The sequence below is a fragment of the Tursiops truncatus genome, chromosome 3 (genome assembly GCF_011762595.2).
Source record: "Tursiops truncatus isolate mTurTru1 chromosome 3, mTurTru1.mat.Y, whole genome shotgun sequence".
NCBI lineage: Eukaryota > Metazoa > Chordata > Mammalia > Artiodactyla > Delphinidae > Tursiops > Tursiops truncatus.
Window position 1 is genome coordinate 126,639,021 of NC_047036.1, and position 22,099 is coordinate 126,661,119.

Genomic DNA, 22,099 nt, shown 5'->3' on the forward strand with positions numbered 1-22,099 from the left:
GTACCGGGCATTTTGGCCGCTCCACACCCTGAGCGGCTTTGTTCAGGAGGCAATATGGCCGCTCCCAAGCGCTGTGTCTCAGTGGGAGACGCCATCTTGAAAGGCCGGCCAGTTCCGTACAAGCAGAGGAATTCAGTTTATTCGGAACCTGAGGCTGGGCTGTACCACCGCGGCAGCGAGGGGAGGGGGAAAAGATGACAAAAAGGAGAATTATACAAATTCGTAAGGTAGAAGCTATTGCAGACTTTACAGGATTGGGGAAGAACTACAGTAGGGCAGTACTTTACTGGAAGACTGTAACTGGTGTAAGAGGAATTTGGAATGGTGCAATCCTTTCGTAGGAGAGTCTACTGAAAAGGTCTGCTAAATGGTCCAGGAGATTCCAGTGTGGGAGAGGGGCAAAAGTGATGGAAAACTTGGGCAGCAGAGAGGGGCATGAACAGTTACTTATGCTAATTATTATAGGAAATCCTCCTAGGGGAAATTACAATTATGGTAATAAATCGCAGGGGGCGATTGACGAAAAAAAGGAAAATTGATGGATAAACAACAAGGTCCTACTGTATAGCACAGGGAACTATAGTCAATATCCTTTCATAAACCATAATGGAAAAGAATAGGAAAAAGAGTGTGTGTGTGTGTGTGTGTGTGTGTGTATATATATATATATATATATATATGCATAACTGAATCACTTTGCTGCTTTCCTGTAAGGCACAAACTAACACAATATTACTTCAATAAAATTATTTTTTAAAAAAAAGAAAATTGAGACAGGGAAGAGGAGACTGAAACACAAAATAAAGGAGAAACTGAGGAAAAGAGAAAGGAAGCCTAAGGGACAAAAAGACCTAAGGCATAAGAACAAAGAGTGGAGACTAGAGGACAAAAGGGGGGAGAATGAGGGACTGAGAGTGAGAGACTGAGGACAGAGGCAAAGGAGAATGAAGGAGAAGGGGGGATTGACAGATAGAAAAAAGGAGAAATGAAAGGAGAAGACTGAGGTGGAATGACCCACCATAAAGTTTTGTCTGGAACTGCCCCAGGAAATCCCTCCCAGGGACTTCAAAAGTCCTGCTTTGGGAGGATGGCTGGGGAAAGTTGGAGAATAAGTACAAAACCCATAAGGTGGTCCCAAAAGTAAAGGTGTAAGCAACACTGTTATCCTCTCAAGTGGATAAGGCAAAGATTTTATGCCTTTCCTGGTCTTTACTATTGCTTTTTTCTTCCCTTGGCTGTTGATGCTGGCAGTCATGATTTGCAGTTTACAAAAATGGTTTATCCACTGTTGCATCACTCTGGAGTGATACAATTTAAGTGTACAATTTAAGTGCACTGCAATCATAAGCTTTAATAATTAGTCTGTGGCCTTGTCTGTGGGTTAACTGTTGTGCTTTGTACTGATATAGTACTAGTTTAATTTCTAACAGTGTGACTATTATGACCATGTTTTCTAAGAGTTCAGATAATGAAAACGAGAACATTTTTAATACCAATGACAGCATGACCCAGACATCACCAACAAAGACTCTTATTTTAATAACAGATGTAAAGACATATCCACATCTAGATTAGGGAAGTAAATAACTAAAACAGTGCAAACTGCAAAAGATGAAAAAAGGAATTTGGGATTGGGCATGGTGGAGGAGGGGAATAAAAGCACATATGGAGAATTAAATTTAAAAGTCAAGGATGAGACAGACAAATACTTCTAAGTAAATAAAAGGGTTTTTTTGTTTGTTTTTGGTCCCTCGAAAAGACACCAATGCTGAGTTGAAAATAGTGGCCGTTGAATTCGACTGGACAGATCACTCCTAAAGGGAATCTAGGCAGCAGAAAAGAAACCTGTCAACTGGCCCAAAGTGCCCCCGACACTAGGTGTACTTCTCACCTGGTTGAGGTTGCCTACTGGGTGTTTAAAAACCAAAATATAGAGGATAAAAAGGCCTGGAGGCAAGCCCACCTACTGGTTGTTGCCCTTCAGTGTCAACCAGACGGCATGGGAATTTGAACTAACTACCCACGGAGATTCTCGACCTGGTGAGTGATCCCCAGCCTCCACCAAGTTATAGCAAGTCAAGAAAACTAGTACCCAATCAGTGCGCCATATGTAAACAAGAGGGACACTAGAAGACACAATGCCCTCAGCGCCCCCCAAGGTGGATGGAAATGGCAGAACCCGGCCACAACCCTCGAAGGCAGATGGTCCAAATAGATGAAGAATAATGGGGCCAGGGGCTCCTAAGCCAGCACTCCAATTGACCCCCGAGAAGCCCCGCCTGAGACTGGACACTGGGGAAAAGTCTGTTGAATTCTTAGTCAACACTGGTGCCACTTTCTCAGTTCTGAACACCAGATCAGGCACTCAGTCATAAGAGTTGTAAAATTATGGGAGTATCAGAGAAGGCCCAAGAACGGGCATTCATAGAGCCATTAAAATGCAAATTGGACAAACACGTCACCCATTCCTTCCTACACATTCCCAAATGTCCTATATCCCTGATAGGAAGGGATATCTTACATAAATTAGGAGTTACTATCCACCTAATGGGAGACAAACTGGAGATTGGCATTCCCCTAGACGGGGGGCACAAGATGGTAATGTTAATGGCTGAGGACAAACTTCCCTGGACAGATCTGAACAATTAGATCAAACAGCTAAAGAATGGTCTCCTTGCCTACGGGCAGTAGTAGCTACTGCAACCCCGCTAAAGGAGGTTGAGAAGTTAATGTTCAGACAGCAAATCACCCTATGAACTCCACACCAGTTTCAAGCATTTAGTAAGCTCTAAGGGAACAGGTCAATTCAAGTCCAGGTTACACTTTTGGATACCTTAGTGGTTACTATGAAAACCTGTCATACACTGGGAGTTCCCTGGTGGTCCAGTGGTTAGGAGTCAGCACTTTCACTGGGGCGCAGCGCAGCCTAGAAACAAAACAAGACAAAACAAAAAACCTGTCAAACCTGTCGTACATTAAATCCTGCCATCTTACTACCTACAGAAACAGGGCCCTTAGAACATGAGTGTATAGAAACAATAGACACAGTCTATCCCAGTCACACCGACCTAGGAATCAAGCATCTCCCAAACGCTGAAGAGTAGTTTTATGAGGGAGGGAAAAAGCCTGGTGGGATATGCAATAACCTCCCAGACCCAAGTCATAGAATGAAGAGGCCTACCCCCAGGGACTTCAGCCCCAAAGGTGAAACTGATGGCCCTCACCCAAGCCTTAGAGCTCAGGACAGGGAAGGCCTTAAATATTTACACAGATTCCTGGTATGCATATGCCACCCTACACAGACACAGGGCTATTTGAAGGGAAAGAGCTATGCTTACTGCAGAGAATAAACAGGTGGTACATGGCTTAAGCATACTGAAACTCTCAGAAGCAGTACAGATTCCAAAAAAGGTGGCAATGATTCATTGCTGGGGTCACCAAAAGGAGGATGCAGAGGATAATGGGAAACGACACGGTGGATGCAACTGCCAGAAAGGTGGCCCTAGAACCAGTAACTTGGCAACTACCCTTCGTACTTTGAAGGTCAGATCCATCCAATTATTCCCCAATCTACACAAAAGAAATATTAGACAAAACCCCAAAACGGGGCTTCAATAGGGATTTGGGGAGTCATGGGTGGCTAGTTAATGCCCCAAACTGTAGATTGCCAAGCCATCAGGGAGGACCATTAAGGATTTCACTATGGGAGGGAAGTCCTAGATAATTAGCTGGTTGAGATCATGGTGACCCCAAGCACGAAAAACGTAAACGTTGGGTAGTTGAGACCTGCCCCAATGGTACAATAAATAACCCCAACACCAGAGCCCCCAGAGGCCCCCAGATAAGACCCATTCAAACCAGAGGGACAGACCCTGGAGAACACTGGCAGATAGATTTCACTGTCACACTGAGAATATCGGACAATTTCAGATATAAGCATTCCCCACTAGAACTGAAAGGGCAGCTGAAGTGACTAAGGCATTACTAAAAGAAATAATCCCCAGGTTTGGGCTCCCAGGATCCCTACAAAATGATAATGATCCAGCGTTTGTGTCTCAAGTGACGAAGGGGATAGTGAGTGCCCTGGGCATAAAATGGACGTTACACTCAGCCTGTCAAGAAAACTGGATGAAGATTCTTCTGACTGCTCTGCTCTACGTGTGGTTAGTCCCCGGTGGGGATAAGTTAAACTTAAATGCACCTGAACTCATGAATGGTAGATCCATTCCCCAAGCCCAAGAAGGGACACCCTAACCCCCTTGGAATGAAACAACTCAAGCTCTCCACGTAGGAAAAACCATGAAAGCTCTCACAGAATATGGTAACCATGAGCGGCCTGCACACACTGACCTGGTCCTATATCCCTTCCAGCCAGGAGAGTGGGTGTACCTAAAAACATGGAAAACAGGCAGCCCAAGACATCAACTCACTCCTAAGTGGAACGGACCGCACTTAGTGATGCTAACCACCCATTCTGCCCTGAAGTTGCAGGGGATCACTCCGTGGGTACATCACACTCCAATGAAGAGGGCTCCTGAGCCCCAACCTCTGGAGAAATAACCCAAGACAACAGACACCATCCCCCACCCCCACCCCACCCCCGCTCCACACTACTCTTGTGAACCTCTCTCCAACCTAAAACTCCTTTTTCAAAAAAAGGCAAAAGATAAGTAATTGTATATGCCAAGTAATAGGAATTTTAGGATAACTGGATTGCCCTAGATTATCTGTTGGCTGACGAGGGAGGGGGTCTGTGCAAGTCAATACAACATGTTGCTTTTACATCAGTGTAAGTGGCCTGATTAAAGAAAGTGTAGACAGGCTACTAGAAAAACCAACTTGGTTAACAGAAGCCAGCCAGCCTAATCTGGCCAAACAAATTTTGGAACAGGGTAAAACAAGCCCTCCCCAGCATCCTTGGTTTCTACGTTTCCTGGGCCCCTTAAGAACCATTGTCCTCTTGCTGATACATATTTGGGCCATGTAGTTTAAATTGTCTGGCGTCCTTTGTCTCCAAAAGATTAGAATCTATAAAACTTCAAATGGTGGTCGCTCAGGGATACGAAGTCAGGGCTGAGGCCAGTCAACAATCAAACATATCTCAAGGCGGCAGGGGAGAAGTTGTGCTCCTCCACCTGGGGTTATGACAACACCAAAACTCGGCAGGAAGCAGTTGCAGAAGACAGACCCTCGCCCCTCAGCACCCGTCAAGAATGAGGGGCAGGTCAAAAGAAAGAGGGGGGATTTGCCACAGAGCTCCCAGAGCAGAAGCGCCGTACGCTGTGCTAGACACCCCATCTTGGCCTGAAGTGAGCGGAAGCCTGCGCAGGACATTCAATTCAAGATGGCGGTGGCAGCAGCAGGTCGTGTGCAGACGCTGTACCCGGCACTTCAGTCTGAGGTGCGTGAGCAACACGCCTAACCCTCACCCAGGAGATCTCCACCCCGCCCGCCACTGACAAGAACCCTATAAAGTAGCCCCGCTAATGGTCCTTCCAGGAGAACATGTGCTCTAGAGCGCCAGTTTGCACCTCTCCATTCTTTGACCACAGAATAAAGCTTTCTTTTGCTTCTGAAGTAGACCCTTCTTGGGGCCCGACTCCAAAGGGTCGGGAACACACCTTCTTAATATTGAACTCCCCTGAGAAGTAAATCTGTCTCCAAGCTTTTTCAAATTTTTCTCTTTAAATATTACCCAGACGAGTTAGCTATTGGTCATCATATTTGTGTAATCAATATAAATTTGTTTGTGTTCTTCGGAATTATCCCACTCAGTACTAACTTCAACCATTGTTAGCTTCAATTTGCAGGCATTTTAATAAAATCTGTAAGATGTATTTCCCATTTTGTCGTAACTTCATACTCACAGGCCCACAAAGAAAAGCCTTGGGTTCAAACTCAAATTCCAGAGTTAAGCCCTCAAACTTCTAGCGAAAGCCGATCCTGCCGGGAGAGTTCTTGAAACGAGGTAGGTACGGACGCCTCCTGGCACACTGCGCCTGTGCCTCATCCCCCAGTGGACCTTTCGCCGGGAAGGGGGTTGGGGACCGGGGCGGGAAACGCAGTGCTGGAATCAGGTGGAACGCGCCGGGGCCACACCTCACGCGCGCCTGGCCTCTCGCTGCGCGTGTGCGGCACCTCAGGGCGGGCGTTCTGGGAGATGTAGTTTGCAGTCGGAGGGAACACGCTCCCGCGAGCCCCGCGCGAGGCGGCTTCTTCTGCGCATGTGTGCGCTCCAAGTCCTCACGGTGGTGACCCCGCGCGGGGGTGAGGCCCGAGAGGTTAAGCCCTTCACCTGGCTGGCCTCGGTCGGGGCTGGAGGTGCGCCGTGCAGAGGAAGATGGCGCGGGTATGAGGCGGGTGGGGAGTAATAGAGCTCAGCCGGACTTCGGGGTAGAGGCGTGGACCGGCGTGTGTCAAAAGCTACAGTGACCCTTCCCAGCCCGAGTCCGTGAGCCCCGGGTGGGCGGGCTCCCGGGACTGCGTTCTTGCGGGTCGGGGATCGGGCGATGCAGGGGCTCTGCAGGTGTGGCGACCCGGAGCGCATCCACCAGTGGCCGGAGCGCACAAGTGTTTAATGCCCTCTGGGGTGTGGAAAGAGAACCAGGCTTTACTGAAGGTCTGAATTGTGGAATGCTGCCTGCTTTTCCAAAGGTGTCTAGCTTTAACCCCACAGCAACCCTGTAAGTCAGTTTTTCAAACTATGGGTTGAAACCCAGTACGGTCGTGAGTATGGGTGATGAAATCTGTTCAGTTAGTAAAGACTAGTATTTTTATTTGCCAGTGCTTTTTAAAAGTTGGGTTATAATTTACGTAGAATAATTTGCACGTAACTTACAGAGAATAAAAATGTAAAAATTGTTGTATACACCCATTTAACCACCACACCATCAAAATACAAAACATTTTAATCCCCCAGAAAGTTCTGAACCTTCCCAGTCAATCATTCCCCCCGTATGCTGAGAAACAACCAGTTTTCCACTTTCTACAGGTTAATTTTGCCTTTATAGAACATCATATAAATGGAATTCTATAGTATGTACTCTTGTATGTGAGCATTTAAAAAAATAAAATAGTGTAAAATATCACATATGTATCCCATGTAATAAGCATTGTTTTATGAAACTTACTATAGCTACATATGTATTTTTTTTCAATGACTATTTTTTTGAGCATCTATGAGCCAAACACTTTCCTGGTGCTGGCTATTGACTATTCAGACAAAAATCCCTGCCTTTACGAAATTTTAGTTTTAGTTAAGTAGAGACAGTCAATAAACAATAAGCATAATAAATCAGTAAATTATGTAGTATACTAGAAGGTGATGTGTTATACAAAAAGAAAAAGTAGATCAGGGTAAGGGAAATGGGAGAAGGGTTAATTTTAAATTAGGTAGACAGGGAGCCCTCCTTGGTATCTGACGAAAGTCTTGATGAAATAGTGGAAGTGGGTGCTGGCCAGAGGGAACGGCTAGCATGGACGTGAGTGCGCACACACACACACAAACACGCACACACACCCCTACATTAACATTAGGTTGTTTTGTAAAATATATTTGTTAGCTTAATTTAAAAAGGGGTGGGTGGGTAAAGTCACTGGTACAACACAGGTATTATTTCCAATTTTACTGAGGCTCAGGAGGGTGAAGTGACTTGCTCAAGGTCAAATAGACAGCAGGTAAATTCAAGCCCAGATATTTGTTTCCAACTCTCCTACTTTTTACAACATGTCTCCCAGACTAAAACACAGCATTTGACTGAACTCTGCTCCTCCTCAGCTTAAACCACAGGGACCTGCACCTCAGTTCCCCTGGGGCAGATTCCAGACAGACTGTTGAATGAATCTCACCATGTGGACACTATATTTCCAAGTCTATAGATGTCTTTGCCTAGATCCTTGGTCCCACTGAGAACCCAATACTGGTGCATCCTACTTTCAAACTGTAGCCTATCTGTAGTCCTACAGCCCTGGTTGGAGTCCACAGAACGCATGACTAGAGGGTCAGAGAAGGGTGTACATCAACTACCACTTAAATTTTGATAAATTTCTGACAACATCATTTTTGATGATTGCAAATTTACTTGGGGGGTATATATCTATTTGACTAACCAGTTCTTTAATTTGCTCCAAATTTAAGTTTGTTAAAAAGTGCTACAACAGATATCCTTGTAGCTAAATCTTAGTGCAAATCTGTGGTTTTCTCTCAATGAATTCTGGAGGACCCCGGGGGAAATTCTCCCACAGTGTCTTCTTCAACCCAACTGTTGAGGCAGCTGTGTATGGGTTGTTATGGTCACCTGTGTCAGGGTTTATTACACCAGTGATTCTGGAATCTTGAAGTCATACCTGGTCTTACATGGCTCATTCTCTTAAACCTATCTCTGTCTTCATAGATCTCTGCCTTCACCCAAGGGTTACAGAAAATGACCAAGTCCCAGGTGAGTTAGTTTGTTTTGCTATACAGGACCAGTAGTACAGGATTGTAAAAATGACCACATGAGCTGAAATAGTTCAAAGCAATCTTAATAATCAATGAGATTTTCCCCATTGGTTACAATTATTCTGTGACCTTAAACTTTTTTGTCAGAACATTGAATCCTCTCTTGGTTATACAAGTATAGGGAAATGAAAAATAATAAAAACAAATATTTAGTGCACTGTAATTTGAAACATTGAGAAAGTGTTTTATTCTTCGTTAAAAAGCTTATCAAGAGCGGTTTGAACAGTGCCTTCTCATTGTATAACTTTTGACACTGAGTAAGCATTTTTTCTATGGCTTGACATATTGGCAAATTGGATCAGCTTCCAACATTTGATCCTTTGCATTTAGGACAGTCAGTTCTGGACATGTAGTGGGTACTCAGTAAATATTTGTTTAATGACTTATTATTACATGAATGGCCTAATGGGTAATTATTTCACAAGTATGAAGTATTTCAAATATGAGTTTTGTGTCGTGCACAAAATAGAACATAAATCTAGACAAACAGGCATCAAAGCACAGTGCTGGGGAAACAGAATGAGACCAGTTTAGTGTAATATCCCCAAAAACGAAGTGGGACTAAATTTTGGGAACCATTGTCAACTAATGAACATGGTTAGAAACAAGTTGCCATGCATTTTTTTCATTTTATGTATCATAGATCATTTTAGTTGGAATAGAAATGTGTTGTTACAGAGACCAGTAACATTCAAGGACGTGGCTGTGGATTTCACCCAGGAGGAGTGGCAGTATCTGGACCCTCCCCAGAGGGATCTGTACCGGGATGTGATGCTGGAGGACTATATCAACCTCATCTCAGTGGATGAGGACCGTTTCCCAGTGTTGGTTGGTATGCACCTGGTTGACTGCTTTTCCCTTCTCAGTTGCTCCAAATTGCCAGCCCTCTGAAATACTTTTACTAGTGTGGCTCTGAGTCTCAGTTGATGACAACTGACAATCTTTGGGGAGATACGGCTACACGTTTGTTTAAAAAACCTCTTTTTAAGGTACAAGTGAGCACCTTTATCAGGCAGTCCCTGATGAAGCTGAGAGTTCTAAGGACCTGAAGCCCAAGTAGCTAGGTCCAAATCCCTTATCATTTCTCATTGACAGGATATAAAACCACCAAGCCTGCTCTGATCTACAAATTGGAACAAGGAGAAGAACCATGGATGGTGGAGAGAGAAATCTCAAGTTGGAGATACCCAGGTGAGTCAGGTGAAGAGTTGTGTGGATGGAAGTGAATGAAATGAAGTTCACAGTTGGTTAATGAGGGCTGGCATCTTTGAGAAATATGCTTCAGATTCTCTTCTTAAAGGCCTCGGACCTTTGGAAATAACTTGGGACAGTTAACATAAGTTTCATATCTACCTGAACACCATTTCTGTGTACCACCTTCACATATTAATGTGGGTTTTTTTGCATGGCTGTTAGAGAGTTACAGTTTCTCCTTCAGGTGTATTCTGCCTGTGATCCCTATCAACTTCATTTAGGACCTTGAGAAGATATTTTTTTTAAATTGTGACAAAATATAGACAACATAAAATTTACCATTTTAACCATTTTAAAGTGTAGAGTTTAGTGGTATTAAGTATATTCACATTGTTGTGAGACCATTACCACCATCCATCTCTAGAACTCTTTCATCATCACAAACTGAAACCATTAAACAATAACTCTGTTCCACCTTCCCCTAGCCACTGGTACCCACTATTCTACTTTCTATAGCTACGAATTTGACTATTCTAGATACCTCATATAAGTGGAATCTTAGAATATTTGTCCTCTTGTGTCTGATTTATTTCACTTAGCATAATATCTCAAAGTTCATCTATATTGTAGCATGTGTCAGAGTGTCATTCCTTTTTATGGCTGAATAATATTCCATTGTTGTATATACCACATTTTATTTATCCATTCATCTACCAGTGAACATTTGAGTTGTTACATTTTAGTTGTTGTGAATATTCCTTCTATGAACATTGGTGTACAGATATCTGTTTGAGTCTCTGCTTTCAATTCTTTCAGGTACATACTCAGAAGGGAAATTGCTGGATCATGTGGTAATTCTCTATTTACATTTTTAAGGAATTCCCATGATATTTTCCACAGCTACTGCACAATTTTACATTACCACCACAATGCACAAGTGTTCCAATTTCTCCACATCCTCACCAACACTTGTTATTTTCTAGTTTTTTAAAATAAATAGTCATTCTAATTGGTATGAAGTGTATCTCATTATGGTTTTGATTTGCATTTCCCTAGTGATTAGTGATGTTGAGCATCTTTTCATGTGCTTATTGGCCATTTGTATATCTTCTTTGAAGAAGTGTCTATTCAAGTTCTTTGCCTATTTTATTTTATTTTAATGTATTTATTTTATTTTATTTTTGGCTGCACTGGGTCTTTGTTGCTACGCAAGTTTTCTTTAGTTGTGGTGAGCAGGGGCTACTCTTCCTTGTGGTGCATGGGCTTCTCATTGTGGTGGCTTCTCTTGTTGCGGAGCACAGGCTCTAGGCGCATGGGCTTTAGTAGTCATGGCTTGCGGGCTCTAGAGCGCAGGCTCAGTAGTTGTGGTACACGGGCTTAGTTGCTCCGTGGCATGTGGGATCTTCCCGGACCAGGGCTCGAACCCATGTCCCTGGCACTGGCAGGTGGATTCTTAACCACTGTGCCACCAGGGAAGCCCCCCTCTTTGCCTATTTATAACTGGGTTGTTTCTTTATATATTCTGGATATTAATCCTTTACAAAATATATGATTTGCAAGTATTTTCTCACATTCTGTGGGAATGTAAAATTGTGCAGTAGCTGTGGAAAATATCATGGGAATTCCTTAAAAATGTAAATAGAGAATAGAGAATTACCACATGATCCAGCAATTTCCCTTAATAGTGTCCTTTGACACACAAAAGGTTTTAATTTTGATGAAATCCAGGGGCTTCCCTGGTGGCGCAGTGGTTGAGAGTCTGCCTGCCAGTTTACCTATTTTTTCTTTTGTTGCCTATGCTTTTGGTGTTATATCCAAGAAATCATTGCCAAATCCAACTCCATGAGGCTTTTTTCTGTATTTTCATCTAAGTGTTTTATCTTTTTTTTTTTTTTTTTTTGGCCACTCTGTGGTCAAGTGGGAAATTAGTTCCCCAATCAGGGATCGAACCTGCACCCCCTGCAGTGGAAGTGCGGAGTCTTAACTACTGGACCACCAGGGAAGTCCCAAATAAGTGTTTTATCATTTTAGCTCTTTAAGTCTTTGCTCCATTTTCAGTTAATTTTTGTATATGACATAAGATAAGGATACAACTTCATTCTTTTGCATGTAGGTATCCAGTTTTCCTAGCACCATTTATAGAAAAGACTGTCCTTTCCCCATTGAATGATCTTGCTACTCTTGTAGAAAATCATTTAACCATATACATGAGGGTTTATTTCTGGGCTCTCTATTCTATTCCTTTGGTCTGTCTATCTGTCTTTATGTCATGACAACACTGTCTTGATCACTGTGGCTTTGTAGTATGTTTTAAAATCAGGAAGTGTTAGTTATCCAACTTTGTTCTTTTTTTGGAGTGTTTCACTACTCAGAGTCCCTTGAGATTCCATGTGAATTTTAAGATGGATTTTTCTATCTCTGCTAAAAAGTCACTGGAGTTGGACCTAGAGTTTTTAATCTTCATTTCTCTAGCATTCTAGCCTACCCACCATCACCCTTGCGTTGTCATAGTGTCTTTTTTTTTTTAACATTATATTAATTTCCCAGGGCTGCAATTTAAAAATTACCACAGGGCTTCCCTGGTGGCGCAGTGGTTGAGAGTCCGCCTGCCAATGCAGGGGACGCGGGTTCATGCCTCGGTCTGGGAAGATCCCACATGCCGCAGAGTGGCTGGGCTCATGAGCCATGGCCGCTGAGCCTGTGCATCCGGAGCCTGTGCTCTGCAACGGGAGAGGCCACAACAGTGAGAGGCCCACGTACAGCAAAAAAAAAAAAAAAAAAAGAAAAAAGAAAATTACCACAAACTAGGCTTAAAACAACAGAAATTAATTGTCTTACAGGTATGGAGGTCAGAAGTTCAAACTCAAGGAACTTCTGGCCTCATGGAGTTTGGGGCCCAACATGGTGGTACATGAAAGCACTCTGGTTCCCCAACCTGTGAACTTTCTGAACCCCCTCCTTTAGGGTTTTTATGGAGGCTCCATTACATAGGCACGATTGATTAAATCATTGGCCACTGGTGAGTACTTCAGCCTGCAGCCCTTCTCCCCTCTCTGGAAGTTGAGGCATGGAACTGAAAGTTCCAGTCCTCTAATCACATTGTTGGCTCCACTGGCAACCAGCCCCGATCCTAAGATGCTTCCCATAAGTCACTTATTAACATAACAAAAGACACCTTTATGACTCTCATCACTTAGGAAATTACAAGGGTTTTTGGAGCTCTGTGCCAGAAACAGGGACAAAGATGAAATATATATTTCTTATTATAAATCACAGTATCACTGGGATAAAAGATATGTGTTGAAGCCTCTGGGGTTCCAGTGGTAGATATAGAATAGAAATTTACTCACTTTCTTTAAAGAGTGATGACTTACATATTGGGAACTGGGCCAGGAAGCTCGGTAGGATTGTCAAATTCTGAGCCAAGGGGTGCCTTTATTGCTCTGGATATAGGTAGCATAAGTGTAACAGTAGTCAGGTACTGTCAGAAGTTTATAAAATATCAATAGATGAAAATGAAGATTGATAGGAATTTAGACACAGGGTGAGAAATCTACTGCTTAAGATTACATTAATAGAATCCAGATGCTTGGAAAACATGATATAAAGCAGAAAGTAGCAAGAACATAGTTGTCTGAGGATCAGTAATAATAAATATAATAATATCTAACTAGTGAAACATTACATGCTAGGCAGTATTCTGAGTACTTAAAGCGATTGACTTGTTTAATCCTCACAAAACCCTGTAAGATAGGTGCTATTATTATCCTTTTTTATAGAAGGGGAAATTGAGGCCCAAAGAGATTAACTTGACTTGTGCCACACATCTAATTAGTGATGAAACTAAGATTGTAATCTGGATTCAGAGCCCACGTGCTTAATGACAATTCATTTTCCATCTGTGGTACGTAGAAAGCAAGTTAGGGAGAACATTTAAAAGTCAGGATTGATTCAGTATCTATGAACTATTATAGAATAATATGATACACTCAGTAATCAGAATTTAGCAGTGACTCTAATCCTGAAGCAAGCTTGGCTTATCCTATGGCATATTTTCCTCTTACTGGACATAGGAATTCCTGCGCCCTCACACCTATACAAGAATGAATTACCATTATACTGGCTACAAAAGTGTTCCTGTTTACAAGTAGAATTGATGGTTTTATAAAATCAGTTTCATGCTGCTGGATGAATAGACAAGAGCTCAAAGACACTGGAAGCAAAGAGACAAGTGGAGATTAAACTACAGCAATCCAACAATGAGTTGATGAGACACTAGCTCAAATCTCTCTGTTCCTCATCCAGTCCTTCCTTTATTTCCTCTAATCACCATTTTACCCTAGTCACGTTTATTTCTCCTAGATGGGCTCTTCCCATTGACCCTGTAGCAGCTGTTCTTCTTCGTTCCTTTTTACTACTTCTTGGCATTATTTCCATTTTTCTCCCCAGTTTACAAAGTCTTGTTTGCATATAGTCAAATATATTTATGTTCATTGTCATATTATCTAGTTCTTTTACTACTACTACAGGCTTTTTAAAAGTTGTGGCTTTCCTGCTAAGCTCAGGGGTATAGATTCCATTTAGCCTTGGTATTTCTTTTAGATATGGATACTGGGTCTGCAAGTAAAGATTCAATCTCACAATAGGGCAAAAAGCTATGAGTCATAATACATTAGCAGAAATATTCACCAACATATAGTTTATTATGCTTCCTTCTAGAAAAAGTCTGGCAAGTTGATGACCACATGGAGAGGCACCGAGAGAACCAAGGAACACTTTTCAGGCATGTTGCATTCATTGACCAGAAAACTGTGACGGAGGAAAAGCGTAACAATTGTAATGCACTTGAAAATAGATGTCATCTTAGCACAGCCTTTGTTTCTTCAAAACAAAGACTCCAAAGACATGACCCGTATGGTAGAAGTTTTAACTATTTAGACTTATTTAGTGGTAACAGAAGATATGCAAGAAAAAATGAATGCAGTGAATGTGGGAAAGCCTTCTTCCAGAAGTCAGACCTCATTATACATAAGAGAACTCATACAGGAGAAAAGCCCTTTGTATGTACTGAGTGTGGTAAAGGCTTCAGCAAGAAATCAAATCTCGTTATACATCTGAGAATCCATACTCTAGAGAAACCTTATGAGTGTACTGAATGTAGAAAAGCTTTCTCCCATAAATCACACCTCATTGAACATTAGAGAATTCACACTGGGGAGAAACCCTATGAATGTAATGAGTGTGGGAAAGCCTTTTTCCAAAAATCACACCTCAGTATTCACCAGAGGACTCATACTGGAGAGAAACCCTATGTGTGTGATGAATGTGGGAGAGCCTTCAGCATGAAGTCACACCTCTTTGTACATCGGAGAATACACACAGGAGAGAAACCTTATGTGTGTACCAGGTGTGAGAGAGCTTTCAGTGAAGTGTCCTGCCTTATTAGACATAAGAAAATCCATACTGGGGAGAAACCTTATGAATGTAATGTGTGTAAAAAAGCCTTTTCTGAGAAGTCTGACCTCATTATACACCACAGAACTCACACAGAAGAAAAACCCTATGAATGCAATCAATGTGGGAAAGCCTTCAGACATAGCTCAGCCCTCTGTCGCCATAAGAGGACTCATAAAGAAAAAGTTTCTTAAAAGAGAAACTAATGTGGGAATATCTTCAACTAAAAATTACAGTGACAGAAAGCCTTCATTAGAAATCAAACCTTATTATGTATCAAGAAGTCTTAAGAAGAAGCCTATTAATTCAACAAATTTAGAAAAGTATGTAGCTATGTTTCTGTAGAAATCATATTTCAGATGTGATGCCAAAGTATTTCTAGAAGATATTACAGAAAGTACACCTCCTTGTTAAAGGATACATGCTTACTGTGGACTACAAAGACTTTTGAAATATTAATAAGTTGGCTAGTCAAAACAAAATTAGAAAATCATATATGGACAGTCTGCAAAATATGAAAGCATTATATTCCAAACTGTTCTACATTACCTTATGCACCACATAACATAAATCATATAGGTATTGGAATTGCTTACGTGAAGCTAACAATTACGAATATAAAATAAGCATTATATATGTAGAATGCCATTACCAATTATTTTCCACATTAAATAATACTATTTTTTCTTTTTTTTAATTTTTAAATTTTTTTAATTTTTTGGCTGTGCTGCACAGCTTGCAGGATCTTCATTCCCCAACCAGAGATTGAACCCAGGCCATGGCAGTGAAAGTGCAGAGTCCTAACCACTGGACCACCAGGGAATTCCCTATTTTTTCTTCTTTTAACAAAGTATGAATTGTAACAAAACATAGGGCATCCTAAATAAGAATTCTAAAGTATAAAATAAACTTTTTTCCTGTTGTTTGTTGGCATATATAAGACTCCTGCTACCTCTTGATCAGTGATAAGAGTATGTAAATGTATTGTTATTTACATAAAGTATATATGAGATAGATATCATATGAGAGTGAGCAAAAGAAAGTAGCCATGGCCTCTTACAACACTCACTACAATTTAAATAGTTGTTTTTGGTGACTAAATTACCCCCCCCCCCTTTTTTTTTTTTTTGCAGTATGCAGGCCTCTCACTGTTGTGGCCTCTCCCGTTGCGGAGCACAGGCTCTGGACATGCAGGCCCAACTGCTCCGCGGCATGTGGGATCTGCCCACCCCAGCTCCATGTTACAGGAGCTCAATTTTAGTCAGCTCCAACTGAGAAGACTTGGGCTCCCGTTCCCAGCCTAGCGGTTTCTTATACAGTAGCTCTACCCAAGACAAGGTAGGCCAAGAATACTGGGGACCTGATCCACCCCCCTCCAGGCTTTATGTTTGTAGGGCAAATGTTCCACGCCAGGGGGTGATGGGGGACCGAAAGCTGAAAGGACAGCAGGCTATTTTCCAAACTCCCATTTACAGAGCAGAGGTTCCATAGGGGGAGGAGTAAATCAAAAAGACCTCGGGCTTCCATTTCTCCTCCCAAATCCCACTTGCAGGGAGGAGTTTCCATGCCAAGAGGAGAAACCGAGAAGCTTCCTCAGCTCCAATGCAATAGTGTAGACATCTGTCCAGGGAGAGAGGCAAGAGGAAGGACTGGAAGCTCCAGAGCTCCACAGAGGGACCTGACTTTATTTAGTACAGAGTGTGAAGGAATGCTTGACTTCAGATATTGTTGAAAACAGAGATCTTAGTGGCAAGCAATTAGAATTCTATTCCATAAAATAAGTAGCAACAAATGAAATAGCAGGCCACCCGAAAGTTTAACAGAGGGAACCAGAGAAATAGCTTAAAAAGTGCCCTGGAAGATCACAGTTATCCCTGTCTGGAAGGCTGAGCACACATCTAGGTTTCACACTCAGAACCAACCGGAGCAGGCACTTGAAAGGTATAGTCACTAACAGAACATAGGCCAGACTTGAAAGAATTCTCTAAGTCACACACAGATCCATTAGCAGAGAGTGGAAGCTTTACTGGCTCAAGGAACTTAGGGACACCTCTGACCAATCACTGGCTGAACATTACAATAATTTGGGCCCAGGGGTGACTTCTTGGAAGCCAGGCTTGGGGTGGGAGATGGGGGAACTGAGCAGTAACATCAGAGATTATACACAGTGGAGGAAAATAGACGTCACAAGATTAGTTCAGGCAAGGTACTTTAAAAAACTAACAAAATAAAACAGAGCAAATTCACAAGCCCTGAAGGGGATGTGTCAGAACCCAAAGTTCCTACAATATAGTATCTCAAAAACTATGAGAGATGCAAAGAAACAGAATAGTATATCCCTTGTACAGGAAAAACAGTGGCAATAGAAACTACCTTTGAGGAGGCCCAAATGTTAAACTTTTAAGGCAAAACTCCCAAAAAAGCTATTATAAATATGTTCAAAAGCTAAAGGAAACTATGTTCATGAAAGTAGCTCATGAATAGAGAATGTTAATAGATAAAATTATTTGAAAGAACCAAACGAATTCTGGAGTTGAGAAGTACAATACCTGAAATAAAGATTCACTGTAGGGGATCAACAGTAGATTTAAGTTGGCAGAAGAATGAGTGAATTTGAAAATAGATCATTAGAGATGATACGATCTGAGAACAGAGAGAAAAAAAGAATGAAGTAAAATGAACTGAGCAGACTTCTGGTTTCTTATCTGACAGAAAAATCTTAGAATTTGTCACTATCATCTTCACAACCAGAAAAAAAAAATCTGATAAAGTTGGAAATCAACAATTCTTCTCACTTCCTGTAGAGAATTTAGGTTACAGGACAAACTCCTTCCCTGAAAACTAGAGAAAATGGAAGATACTGAGAGGTTACTAGGAACAAGCTCACCAGAGGAGCCAGTATAGGTAGGAACACTTAGATTGTAATTGATGGATGGCTGGAGACTCAGCGTGAAGTAGACTGAGAGTTAAAAACTCTGAGGGTTCAGTCTTAGGGGGACCTCCACACTTTCATGAGTCATCTCCAGTAACCCCCCCCCCAAGTTCTTCAGGTAACAATCAGAAAAAAGTTCCTTCCTGCCTCTGACAGAGGGAGCAAAAATGTAACCATTTTGAAATAAACCCAGAGGATTCTGTTCTTTTTAAGATAGGACTTGCATCCAAAGAAACTGTTTTCACTAGAGCCTAAGGGAAGAACTATTTTTAAGAAGGGGATTGCATCAAAACAAACTATTTTAACTTGAGGGAAGGAAAATATTCCACTACGCCCCTCTCTAGTCTTTGACATGGAGGAAAAGAAATATCCAACACGGGCCCCCTTTAACCTTCATGTCTCACCTGGGGGGCAGGAGAAGCTAAGAACACTTGTAAAAGTCACAGCCTCACTAAAAGACTGGCGCCTAATCATAGGATTATAGAATGCTCTCCTCCCTCCACATCTTACCATCACATCAGTCAACCTGTATAATAACAGTGGGTTGCAGCTAAAATAACTGCAAAGCTCAGATGCTATTTGAGCAGAAGTGTTTAGAGAAAACTAAAGATAACACAGGAGACAAAAATAAGGACACTGGAGGAAATTTTACCTCTCACATCTACAGCTACAGCAAACAAAAAACTCGGCCAAACTGCTAGCCAGGTAAACATAAAATTGGTGTTGGAGAATTAGTGTAGAAAAAACCTGCACATTTGGCGTCAGGAGTCGTGTCAGAAAAAAGATACCAGACCCTTCAAAAGTTTAAGGAGAAATGCTCTCTCAAATAAAATTTGAGGTGCCAGTAGACCTGTCTTGCAAGAAAGGTTAAAATATCTTCCCAGAAAGAAGGAAAATGATATAGGTCAGAAACTCAAGATCTCGGGACTTCCCTGTTAGCACAGTGGTTAAGAATCCACCTGCCAATGCAGGGGACACGGGTCCGATCCCTGGTCCGGGAAGATCCCACATGCCGCAGAGCAACTAATTCCGTGCGCCACAACTACTGAGCCTGCACTCTAGAGCCCATGAGCCACAACTTCTGAAGCCCGCGTGCCTAGAGCCCTTGCTCTGCAACAAGAGAAGCCACGGCAATGAGAAACACGGGCACCGCAACAAAGAGTAGCCCCAGCTCCCCACAACTAGAGAAAGCCGGCGCGCAGCAATGATGACCCAACGCAGCCAAAAATAAATATATAAAAGAAAAGAAAAGAAAAGAAACTCAAGCTCTCCATAAGGGAAGGAAGAGTGTTGGAGAAGGAATAAATTAAGGCAAAATACAATTTTTTATTTTCCTTAGTCTTAATTGATCTAAATAATAAGTTTGTTCAAAATAATGGCAGTATATTGGTTGATTACAGCCTATGGGTAAGTGAAAGGAATAACAGCAATGTCATAGGGATGGGAGGGAGGAATTATCTTTTAATCTGTGTCTTTATATTTAAGTGAGTTTCTTGTGGGCAACATGCATTGCTTGCTGGTGGGAATGTAAAATGATGCAGCCACTTTGGAAAACACTCTGCAAGTTCCTCAAATGACCAAACATAGAGTCACCATAGCACCCAACAACTCCACTCCTATGTATATACCCAAGAGGAAAGAAAACATATGTTCCTGTAAAACCTTGTATACAAATGCTCAAAGCACTACTCTTCACAATAACTAAAAGGTATAAACCACCTAAATGTCCACCAGCTGATGAATGAATAGCAAAATGTGGTATATCTATGTAATGGAATATTATTCGGCCATAAAACAGAATGAAATACACAACACAACATAGATGAAGCTTGAAAACATGCTAAGTAAATGAAGCCAGTCACAAAAGACTATGTATCACATGATTCAATTTATATGAACTGTCCAGTATAGACAATTCTGCAGAGACAAAGAGTAGACTAGTGGTTGCTTAGGGTTGGAGGAGGAGATGAGGAGATGAGGGGATTATGGCTAAAGGATATCAAATGTCTTTCTGAGGTGATGAAAATGTTCTGATGTTGACTGTGGAGATTGCTGCACATGTCTGTAAATATACCGAAACCATTGAATTTTATACTCTAAATGGGTGAATTGTGTGGTGTGTGAACTATATCTCCATAAATCTGTTTTTAAAGATTGAAGTGTTGGGCCTATAACATATAGAGGTATAATATATTTTACAGTGCAAAGGAAGGGAGAAAGAAAGAAGTTCTAGGGGAGTAAGGATGTGACAACAGGTGGTAACTTGAAACCACAGGAAGAACTGAAGTGTACCAGAAATGATAAATGTTTGGGGTTTTTTTTAAGTTTATTTGTGTGCATCCTTTCTTCTCTTGGTTTCTTCAAAAAACATAAAATTAGGGACTTCCCTGGTGGTCCAGTGGTTAAGACTCGGCACTTCCACTATGCCGGGGGCATGGGTCGATTCCTGGTCGGAGAACTAAGATCCCACGTGCCCCGTGGTGCAGCCAAAAGGACATAAAATTATATAAAGCAACAATTATAACACTGTACTGTTGGGTTTTAACATACATAGACAAAATATATATTAAATAGTAGCACAAAAGTGGGCAGAGTGGAGCACATTTTCTATATATGACTGGAATTAAGTTAGTATTAATCTGAAGGAAATTATGATAGAGAGAGATTGTCTAAATCCTAGAGCAACAAATAACAAATAGTTTAAAAATCAATAGATACTCAGCCCTCAAAAATGGAGAGCCTAACTTCTCAGTCCTTACGTGTATGCTATGCCTAGCGATTTCCAAAGTGAATAGTATAGAAAGAAATGCTGAAATAGTAACTTTACAGTGGAGAAACATGGACCAACACTACCTTAGACAGATGACCAATGTCAATATCAACACTGATAAGTCATGTTGATAGCATGAACCCTTGATATAATATGATGAAATGGCACTTTACCTCTGTGGTCTTCCTCCCTTTGCAGTCCAAGCATGAGAAAAACATCAAGAAAATCTCAACAGGGGGACATTCCACAAAATCCCTGACCAGTACTTCTCAAAACTGTTGAGGTGGGGCTTCCCTGGTGGCGCAGTGGTTGAGAGTCCGCCTGCCGATGCAGGGGACACGGGTTCGTGCCCCGGTCCGGGAAGATCCCACATGCCGAGGAGCGGCTGGGCCCGTGAGCCATGGCCGCTGAGCCTGCGCGTCTGGAGCCTGTGCTCTGCAACGGGAGAGGCCACGACAGTGAGAGGCCCACATACCGCAAAAAAAAAAAAAACAAAACTGTTGAGGTTATGAAAACAAGGAAAGTCAGAGAAACTGCTTCAGCCAAGAGGAGCCTAAGGAGACATGATGGCTAAATATAATGTAGTATCCTAGGTGGAATCCTGGAACAGAAAAAGGACATCAGATAAAAACTAAAGAAATCTGAATAAAGTGTGGACTTTAGTTAATAATGATGTATCACCATTGGTTCACTTATTGTAACAAATATACCCTAGTAATGTAATATGTTAATAGTAGAGAAACTACTTAAAATAATGGGATCAATGGTATATAAAGTCTTGACTTTAGATCTACATGCTAGAGAATCCACAAATGGAATCACTCTCTAGAAGTTGCAAAGACAGCCTTGTAGAGTGGAACAAAAGAGGCAGGGTAGGAGGGTGCTGGGCCCCTTCCTTTTTCCTTTAACAGAAATTACTTGAGAAGCATCCTGACACCTCCCCATACACAGGACATGATGGAAAAAGAGAGTTGGCAGGATTGGGGAGACCTAAGTGTATGAAGATTAAAGCATGATACACCTGTAGAAGATGGTATGAAGAACGGCATGAAGTCATTGGGGGGTCGATGTGTCTAGGTGAACACATGAGCAGGAAAGGTTTTTTGTGATATATTTCTGTTAGGTTAGAAGATGGAATGCACATGTGAAGAGGGAGGCAGGGGAAGCATGTGGGGGCGGGAGTGCATGAGTCTGGGATTAGAGTGATTTTAGAAATAATTTGAAGCCTGGGTCTTACCCTCTGTTCACC

General features: G+C 41.9%; 2 protein-coding genes across 10 annotated transcripts in view; one reads left to right on the forward strand and one right to left on the reverse strand.

Annotated features, from left to right (window-relative positions):
* The window catches only part of LOC117307482 (uncharacterized), a 186,029-nt gene that overhangs the window by 137,993 nt on the left and 25,937 nt on the right, over positions 1-22,099 (reverse strand). For 2 of the 9 annotated variants that reach the window (XM_033853482.2, XM_033853479.2), the window contains exons 1-3: positions 5,868-6,097; positions 2,834-2,926; positions 5-159 (exon numbers count right to left, since the gene is read on the reverse strand). The gene's annotated coding sequence lies outside the window, so the exon portion shown is untranslated. Of the gene's footprint in view, positions 1-4; positions 160-2,833; positions 2,927-5,867; positions 6,104-21,023; positions 21,565-22,099 lie in introns of those variants that run through there. The other 7 variants (XM_033853477.2, XM_033853484.2, XM_073802704.1 and 4 more) reach the window with 7 other exon arrangements.
* LOC101315608 (uncharacterized) lies at positions 6,188-21,041 on the forward strand. The gene is given in 5 exon segments (XM_019924757.3): positions 6,188-6,349; positions 8,394-8,438; positions 9,179-9,332; positions 9,596-9,691; positions 14,414-21,041. Coding segments are annotated over 5 exon segments (1,233 nt in total). The 5' UTR covers positions 6,188-6,340; the 3' UTR covers positions 15,343-21,041.